Genomic DNA, 9,540 nt, shown 5'->3' with positions numbered 1-9,540 from the left:
TCTTACCTCATAGTCACAAACAACCCACTTTCCCTTGAGGGGTCTCTGTGACCTGGTCAGGTCAGCTGACATTCACAGCCTCTGGCAAGGCCACCCTCCCTTCTCTACTGCCCCTCCAACCCCCAGGGCCAAGGCCTGCCAGAGCTGGGCTCAGCCCCAGGAAGAAGCATCCCCCCCCTCCAGGCCACAGCCTGGCCGACTCTCAGCTCTATTTTTAGCTCCATGGAAAGGGTTGTTTTTCTTTCTTTTTCCCTGGAAAGGGAAACACAGCCCAGCCACCCTCAGGCTCACTCCAGCCCCTCAGCTTCACAAGAACAGACTGAACCCCTCTCCCCAGCAGAGACCCCCTCCCCTGGCCTTGCCCTGATCCCTGCCTCCTGGAGCACTGAGAGCCTCCTCCCCTTTCTGGCCTCCTGCCCAGAAGCTCAGGCAGCAGCTGGGCTCAGCGTGTGGTGGGGTGAGGGGTAGGGGATGAAGGGTAGGGGCGGGAGGGGGAGAGAGGCCTAGGGTTGCAGCCCCCTCCTACATTTTCTTAGAGATGGGGATCTCTGGTCCTTCTTCCTCCTAGAGGAGGCAAACTCCCCTGAGGGTTTAAGGATGTATTTACTCTTATTGCGTTCCCCATGGCGAGGGGCGAGCGGAGGCTGTTCCTCTTGCATGGGTGGGCTTTTTGTGCCCAGTCCTGCACGGGGTAGAGGTGGCGTAGGAAGAAGACCTACAGACAGCTGCTCCTGGGGCTGACTTGGGTCTATGAGACCGGGGCAGCTGTCCGGGGCCATCAAGGTTCTCTCTCGGATACCTTTCAAGGATACGCGTTCCGAGAGCCCAAGTAACCCCACCCCGTCCAACCTTCTGCGAGCCTACCGTGCCACCCAGGCCCCCCCCCCGGGGGTGTTGAGCTCCCATTCTGGGTGAGAGGGTTTATCACCATCCCAAGTGGAGGACAGACTAAAGCCCTGTACAGAGAGAAACAAACACGCTAGGACCAAGGGAGAGTTGGATGAGAAGGGGTGTCCCTGCCTAGACAGGGTTAGGGGAACTCTGCCCACCCGTCTGAGAAGCAATCACGTGCTCAACGCCTGTTTACGTCTCGGTCTTCACCTGCAGGCTGGCGGCCGGGAAGCAGGAACAGCCTTCGACAAACCCCGCCCGCCCCCGCCGCCACTCTCAGCGCAGCCCCTTTCCCTCTGCCTCGGGCAGACAAACTCAGCGTCCGTGTCGCGGGGGGTCGCGCGGGCCGTTGGCACCGCTACTGGAACGACTAGGGTCTCTCGCTCTGCTTGTCCTTTCTCGAGAGCGCACATGTGTTCGTGTCCTAAGTGAATGCATGGGTCTATGCATGAGTGGATGTCCGTGCGTCTGTGTGTTTCCCTGGCCCCTGGCTGTTCAGATTTCGCCCGCGCTCAAGTGTGCGGACCCCTTCCTCACCCCAATCCCGTTTCTCAAGACGAGGAAAAGTTCTCTCTAAAGTGAGAACGTGCGGGATGCCGGAGTTCCTGCACCCCGTCGGCCCCATCACTCACCCCGCGTCACCTGCGCCGCTGCTCCCTCTCTGCCGGGCTCCTGCTCCAGCGTGCCTACTTCCTCGCCGCGGGAGAACTCTGACTCTCCAGCCCGCTCTGGGCTCCCGGCTCCGGGCTCCCGCTCCCGCCAGGCCCGACCTGAAAGAGTGGGGCGGGGCGGGGCGGCTGAAGCCGCGCCCCCCCACCAGAGGGGAGTGGTCTGCCCCGCACTCCCCCAATAGCTAACCTAGTACCCAACCCAAAAGTAGTCCGACCCAGCACCCAGTCCAAAAGTAGCGTGACGGTGTTCTAAGGCTGTCTCACTGGCCTTTCGACTGCACAGCTTACTGACTTTTGACCTAAGGGAAGCGCAGATGTAACTGAGGGCTAAGCTACCTGGATGCTTTAATTAAAGAGTTTGATGACTCTAGCACCCTCTCCTGCTCTGTAGGGAACTCAATCCGGTCCACTCTGCTCACAATGAGACGAGGGAAAATCCCTATGAAGCAGACAAAGAAGTCTCGAGTTTCATAAGAACCCCCCCCACACACACACACCCCAACACGCACACACTCGGGCTTGGGGGTGACTGGAGCTGTCCTAGAGTAGTTATCTATCCAGGTGAGGTCGCTGCTAGCCCTGGTCCCGCTTAGGACGAGGCTAGGCTTCCCTTAGACTCATAAAGTCCCACCCACAAGAACAAACAGGAAGTTGGCCTGTGTTTCGGGGAGGTACCAATGGCTCCCTTCCTCCCTGGCATACCAGGTGTGGTGTAGAAAAGTCTAAAAGTCTATAGCTGTCTGAGCCACCCACTGCCTGAGTACTTGGGCTGCAGGAGACCAACTCTTCGCAAACTCCTCCAGAGTTAACAGCTGCTGACCACCTAAACCTGGTCCCTCACAGCCATGTGAGAGGCAGTGTCAGTGTGAAAGCAGGGCCTGCAGATCTAATTTGATGCTGGATCAGACCCTTCCAGGTCTCTGGAACATTCTTAAGTAAGCTGAAAACAGAACTACTTATCTCACCTCAGGTGATTTGCCTCAGGCCACTTTGAGAATATAGATATAAAGTGGCTCCTGGGGACTGTATATTCAATATAGGGACTGATCTCTTCCTGCCTTCTAGGCCCCAATGGCTCCTGAACATACTTGGTGCTAGATCTTGCTGTAGGGAGTTTGGGGCAGGTAGGAAATGGAATGTTGGCGTAGGGGGTGTGTTAGTTTCCCTCCTCCCCATCATTCTGGTTTGTGCTGTGTGGGGGTGTCTGCTAGGGAGGGTGGAGCAAGACAGACAAATGTGTATCTGTTTCTCTAAACTAATTGTACGGCCCTCACAAACTCAAAACTGAAGGATTTTCTGAAAACACACCAGACATTCTAGGGAGAGTAATATGGAATCCATGCCCTTATAGGTGGAAATGATCTTGTTGTGTACATCTGGAAAGCATGGCTGAGTTAAATATTTCAGACCCTGGATGAGGCCTAGAGCAGCCAACTGCTGGGAATGATTACTGCAGGATTAGAGAGGCCCGGCTCCAGCCAGTCTGGGAGAGACCCCCAAGAAGGCAGACCGTGGAGGAGCTACCCCCACCCCTAGGTTCTTCCCCGCCATCAACAGCTTTGCAAGCATTTCTTTCAGCTCTTTGTGGCTAGAGTTCTCAGAAACCCTGGACTCTTCCATCCGGTTCTAAAAGCTTCCTCTCAGGTTGACTTGAAAAGGTTGTTCTTCCTCTAGGGAGTAAAAAACCTCCCTCTACCTGTAGCAGAGGTTTTCCAGCACCCCAAACTAAACATCTTGAAACTGGTACTTTTAGGGTACCAAAGGAAGTGAAATTAAAAGGTCGTTTAGTGATATGCCTGGCAGTCTGTGGGTCATTTCTTTTACAATCTTCTGTAGTGCTTGTTAAACTGAGGCATCCATACTCCACACCAGACTCCAGAACTGCAATATGTAAAGGCAGGAGATAGAGCACGAGTGAGCTTAAGCTCTGCATTTTTAATGAATTCTCAGGGGTGCTAGCACATATTAAGGAGAAAGGACAGGCTTCCAGAAGGAAACAGACGAGGAGGATGACTGTATTTCTGAGACACGGTTTGGAGCATCCCATTCTGGCCTCCAACTGTACAGCTTTGGATAACTTTGCACTGCTGATCCTCCTACTTCTACCTCCCAGGTGCTGGAATTAAAGGCATTCACCACCACACCCAGTTAGGGCTGATTCTTGAGTCTCTGTTGAGAAATGTGAATGGCTCACCTCCCAGGTGAAGAGGGATAGCCGGTCAGGCAAGGCCTGGGTATGGCCCACTGACCTACACCTCCGTCAGTGATTTCATGGAGTCCTCAGTAAGTTCACCCACCACTCTGCACCCCTATGCCAAGGGAAGGTGTGTTTGTAGGGGGTGGAATGTGAAGCCCTTGTACTGCTCCCTGCTTTCCGGGAGCCCATGGCACCAAGGCTGAGGTAGGGAAAAGGACCCATTTACTCCCAACTCAGAGAGGAAATCCAATCAGTGTGGGGAGACACCTGGTGGACAAGTAAGAAAAAGCACAGAAACAAAGGCAATAGAAATGTTTCATTCAAACTGGAAATGGCTCTACAAAGAGTCCTAGCTCCAGCTGTCAGAGGCAGCATACAGTAGAATCAGTATCCAGGGGGCAAGCACTGTGTGCTCACAGCTTCTTTCCATGGTTCTGTGTCCATGCAATCCAGTGGAAGGGCGCTCCCATCTCTGAGGCCCTGATAGTACAGGAAAAACACTTGGAATCAGGTCTAGCAAGTACTTTATGCCTGGCTCTACACGGCAGAGAGGCTTGGTGCCCCCTGTATCATTCTTCGGCTCTGAATGCCAAAATGCTGGTGTTTCAGCAGGAGCCTCCTGTTCAGGGCCTGCCTTCATTATCTGACCTGAGGTTTGAGTATGTTTCTCCGCTTGGACCCCTTTCTCCAGAGGTTCACAAGGCCACTTCCAGTCCTCATGCACTCTGCTCAATGCCTAATTACTCCATAATTAAAGTTTTTCACCATGGAGTGCAGCCCTAGGCTGGGAAGGTTCCATGGCTCAGGACTATATGCAAGAGCCCTAGCAGAAGGCCAAGAGTCTGTGTGGTAGCCTGGTCCATCAGACTCATTTTAGCAAGCAGCGATTCAGTTTTCACCTTCAAGACTGAGAGGGGCTCGGGTCCTGGCCTAAGTCAGCCTCAGAGTTCTGGTGCACAGCCCCTTTTTTGGCAGAAGAGGACTTTTTAGCCACTAGTCCATTGTCATCCTTGATCTTCTTGAGCCGGGCTTTGCTCTTGGGTGGGATGGAGAAGGTAAGAGAACTCTTGTTGAACTCAAGTGGGAAGACACCTACATCTCCATCAAAGCGATTCTTGGACACTTGGAGATAGCGCTTCCCTGGCCCAGTCACCAGCTTCCTATCCTGCAGGATCAGAACATTGTCTGCTTCTTGGCTTGCCTAAAGGAGAGGCAGGAGAAAGAAGACATAGGAGAGAAAGAAAGGTTGAGGGTGTGGGGAGGAGTGGCAAGAATGGGAAAAGGAAGGGCTGGAGAGATGGCCCAGGAGCTAAGAGCACTGGCTGCTCTTTCAGAGGACCCAGGTTCAATTGCCAGAACCTACAGTTCACAACTGTAATTCCAGTCCCGGGAATCCAATGTGTCCTTCTATGGGCACCAATATGGACATGGTGCCAGACACCTGCCTCTGCCTTCGCCTCTCCGAGCGCTCAGATTAAAGGCGTGTGCTACCACGGCTGGCTACCACCAATTTTTTTTAACTTGTGCACTATTCTTGTTCCATGTTTGTTTTCAAAGTGACATAGATTTTGATCCTCAACCTTACCTAGCTCAGGCCTTATATGTAAAAGGAATTCAGAAGACCACTGGAGACCAGTGCTGGTCCTGTGTTCTAAAAGGCCTTCCCATTTATCTATCTATCCACCTATTTTTAAAAAATTTATGTGCATTGGTATTTTGTCTGCATTTATGTCTATGTGAGGGTGTCAGATTCCCTGGAACTGTAGTTAGATAGTTGTGAGCTACCATGTGGGTGCTGGGAATTGAACACAAGCCCCCCTGGCCTTCCCATTTATTTGATGATCAGATATCATACTGATATGGAAACCTCAGTATGACTGTTGTTGGTATGGCCACTAGGAAGTCTCCCCAGATGTCACAGGATAACTCCCCAAGGAGTTGTGTGCTTATCACAGCTCTCATCCCACTAAGCTGCAATCACGACCTGACTCTTTCAGCTGCTAATGGATGTGAGCTCCTAGAGGCAAAGAACCAACTACCATCCCTTGCTCCTCATGTCATGGCCCCAGAGCCACTGCCTCTTGCTTTTCTCAGGACAGTCATGAGGAGCTAAGGCAGAACAAGGACTGTTTCTAGTTACATTTGTCTTTCTAACTCTTCAAAACTTGAGTGCCTTAAAACCAACTCACTTTGGCTGAGCCAAAAATGGATGCTGTCTGCAGTTCCTTGTCATCATCCTCTTTCCGTGGGTGGATAACCAGAGTCACGTGGCAGCTGTTATCGGTAGCAAACTTCCGAAAGGCTCCAACAATGTAGTCTTGAGCTGCAATCCTGCAGCAATGAAATTCAGCATTAGAAGAGGTTACTGGGTGGAACACGCACACTCTTGAGCCAGACCCTCCATACAAACTGTCCCAGCCCTGTTACGCTTTCTTCTACTTAAGGATTCACACTCAAGTCCCTGGACAGCTTTGTGAGAAGAAAAGTATGTTTAAGATAGACAAGAAGAATTCACCTGTCTGTAGAGAGCTGCTCATGACCCATCATGAACTGCAGGTTGTCAATGACTATGTGACAAACATCATAGACATAGACAGCATGTTGCATTGTGTCTATTACAGACCTGGGAGAGAGAAGCAGCGATTTACATAGTTAATTATACTCCAAGGGGAAGAGCTTGCATCCTGAAAACACTGATGATGGTCTGCTTTTCTGATTTCCCATTCTTTGAAAACCCCAAGCCTGTCTAAAGAGACTGGGAAGGCACTCTTACTGGAGACAGAAAGGAAATCAAAAATATTATGTGATCTCTCAGAAATGAAAGTAAGGGCCAGGTATGGTGGTGCACACCTTTAACCCAGCACTCTGAAGGCAGAGGAAGGTGGTTATGTGAGTTCAGGGCCAGCCTGCTCTACATAATGAGTTCCAGGATAGCCCAGAGCTATCTAGAGAGACTCTGCCTCAAAACAAACAAATAAATAAAATGAAAAGAATCTTCTTACAAAGTAACTGGACTCTGAAGACCTTACCTGATGTTCTGCTGCCCATGGAAAGTCATGAAATAGAGAGGCAAGTCCTCAAAGCGGTCTGCCCACTCATCATACTTATCCAACTGGTCTTCCAGACGTGTCACAGCAAACTGAGTCAGCATGACCTGGGCTAGTCTCACATTGCTGATCTCAAAGCTGCCCCACAGTGTGTTCACTCCTTGGGTACACAAATCCAGGGCATACTCACTGATGAATGTTGTCTTTCCACTGCCTGTTGGCCCTATAGGGGGATGGACACAGCTCTGGGTTATGAGGAAAGTCTGGCAGCATTTAGGAGGCAGAGGCAGGCAGATCTCTGAGTTCAAAGCCAGCCTGGTCTACAGAGTGAGTTCCAGGACAGCCAGGGCTACACAGAGAAACCCTGTCTTGAACAAAACAAAACCACCATCCCCCCAAAAAGCCCCAAAGCAACCAAATAAAAAAAAAAAAAAAAGGAAAGTCTGGTCCTTGATTCAAGATTCTGCCTAAAGTTGGGAAGGAAGCCTCCTTTCACCATGCCAGCAGGGGGCTGCAGAGATAAAGCAGCAGTTATGAGCACTTGTTGCTCTTGCAGAGGGTTTGATTCCCAGCACCCACAAGATGGTTCCAACCATCTGTAAGACAAGTTCCTGGGGATAGGATATGACTTCTGGCCTCTGAGGGCACCACACACACATGTTGTGTGCATACACACATACGGGCAAAGCATTCATACACATAATAAATAAATCTAAAAAAATTAATTAAACATTGCCTGTGGCCAAAACCCACATACTTTTGTTACCTTATTGTCTAATCCATTACTTAAAACAGTGATTTAAAAAAATATGTATTATTTTATGGGTACGTGTGTTTTAGCTGCATGCATGTCTGTGTATCATATGCATGCCTGGTGTCCTTGGAGGTCAGAAGAGGCATCAGATCCCCTGGAACTGGAGCTACAGACAGCTATAAGCCATTGTGTGGGTGCTAGGAACCAAACTCTCAGCAAGAGCAGCCAGTGCTCTAACCACTGAGCCATCTCTCCAACCCTCCAAAAAGTGATTTCATAAAGAATCACCTGTAAAGACCGTCAGCTCGCCCTTCCGATGCCCTTTCAGTAGACGATTGAGGTCTGGAAAGCGGCCCCAGCGGACACCAGCTGCTTGCTCCACATTTGATAGTTCCCCTAAAACCTCCTCACGGAGCTGGCGGAAAGACACGATAGACTTGTGCCAGGCAGGGAGGGCAGTACGAAGAATACGGGGAAGACTTAAGCCTTGGTTTAAAGCCTCCAGGGGATGAGGTTGCTGGTTCCCAGGCCTCACCAAAGAGCACCGCTTGGGGTTGAGTTTTCGGGCAAACAGTTTGGCAGCTTCCCAGGATCGAAGGTCATCCCCCAGCCAGAAGACAATCCGGCGGAACTGTTCAAGGTAAGGGAGTAAGGCTGGGGGTAAGCAGACAGTCCCTCGGGGTAGGGAGAGGGTGGGCAGCCCCGTGGCCTGACTCAAGGCCAGGCTGTCCAGCTCACGACTTGTCAGGACCACTTCAGCATCTCTACGGCCGATCAGTGGTAAACCAAATAGGTTGTGATAGGCACCAGGCCGGGGAATGGTGGTCTCCACGTACTTAACTCCATTCTCCTCACCTTCAGCCCCTAGTAGCTTCAGGCCACGTAATCCTGAGCTCCCAGGCATGAACCAAGGGAAGACCAGACTTCGAGCAGAGCGAAGGTACCGGACACTGAACTTTTTGAGTGTGTCATCAGTCACCTTGGTAAGGCCAAACATGACACGAGCCAGCTGGGCTTCCTCAGGGTCAGGCAGTTCCCAAAGAGGTATGGCTCGGTTCCATATTCTCAGGACCTCCTCCCTGTCCTCAGCCTCTGGGCCCTCACTAAGTAGGGCTCCTTCTCGGGTCCCATCCCCTCGTCCCTCCACACAGGCCTGGAAGTCTTCCCAGCTCCCCTCTGCTAGGCTGCTCGTGCAGAGAAAGCGTCCTGTGGTCTTGTCAATGAAGAGGCGGAAGGAAGTGGTAGCATCTTTCTTCTGATCTTTGATGTCTGTGGACCCCACAAAGGGGCTTGGTGCTCGAAGGCAGCTGTGGCCATCGTGGAAGGGGATCCCGTGCGCTCGTAAATACTGGCGGATCTCAGTTGTAGTCACAGGCGACACTGGTACCTCTAAGGCCGGGAGGGCTTCCTTTCTGTACCTTCTACGGGGAGGGCCTGGAGCCAGGCCTCGGGGAAGGCCCCTCCGACCCATCCACTCCCCACGCAGAGGCAGCAAGATCCGGAGGGGAAATGCCCGTCGGAGGAGGAGCCACATTCCTAATGGAGTGGGATGTCACTTCTGCTAAAAATTTGGTGCCTGTTTTGGTGCCTTCAGTAGGCCAGACCTAGGAGCCTTCCACAAGGCACTCACGGACTCACTATAGCCGGCTTCTCTCTTTATCTTTCCTCAAACTTCTCCTTAACGAGCACAGGGCTTGATCCCTTTGGCTGCTGTGCACTGCTACTTCACATTTTTGCACCCCTACACGACCCTGTCACGTCTACGTCCTTTACAATTTCACTCCAGCACCTCGCTTCTAGGGCCTTCTGCGGTCCCTCAATCTAAACGGCTTCTCTGTATCATCTCCTCACGTCTACTAAACCTCTACGGCCTCTCCTCGCCACTCTCATCTCCACAGCTCTCTGCATCCTGTCTGAACCCCAACTCCAGGCGCTTACTGGGGCGCTCCACACAGCTGGAGATCACGAGCTGAGGCCCGG

At 51.8% G+C, this 9,540-nt stretch overlaps 1 protein-coding gene across 3 annotated transcripts; it reads right to left on the bottom strand.

Moving 5' to 3' along the window:
* Positions 1–4,056: 4,056 nt before the first annotated feature.
* On the bottom strand, positions 4,057–9,094 carry Twnk (twinkle mtDNA helicase). 3 transcript variants are annotated; one of them, XM_060390367.1, is made up of 6 exons: positions 8,096–9,094; positions 7,849–7,975; positions 6,789–7,029; positions 6,275–6,382; positions 5,949–6,090; positions 4,057–4,960 (listed from the first exon to the last, which is right to left on the bottom strand). In XM_060390367.1, the coding sequence occupies exons 1-6, from the start codon at positions 9,092–9,094 to the stop codon at positions 4,661–4,663; spliced, it is 1,917 nt and encodes a 638-aa protein (XP_060246350.1). In that variant the 3' UTR covers positions 4,057–4,660. The 3 variants fall into 3 exon arrangements, with proteins under 3 accessions (XP_060246350.1, XP_021505402.1, XP_060246343.1); XM_021649727.2 differs by having other exon boundaries at positions 7,849–9,094; XM_060390360.1 differs by lacking the exon at positions 6,275–6,382 and having other exon boundaries at positions 7,849–9,094.
* Positions 9,095–9,540: the final 446 nt, after the last annotated feature.

This window comes from Meriones unguiculatus, chromosome 1 (assembly GCF_030254825.1).
Source record: "Meriones unguiculatus strain TT.TT164.6M chromosome 1, Bangor_MerUng_6.1, whole genome shotgun sequence".
NCBI lineage: Eukaryota > Metazoa > Chordata > Mammalia > Rodentia > Muridae > Meriones > Meriones unguiculatus.
This window is presented reverse-complemented; position numbering and strand designations above follow the sequence as displayed.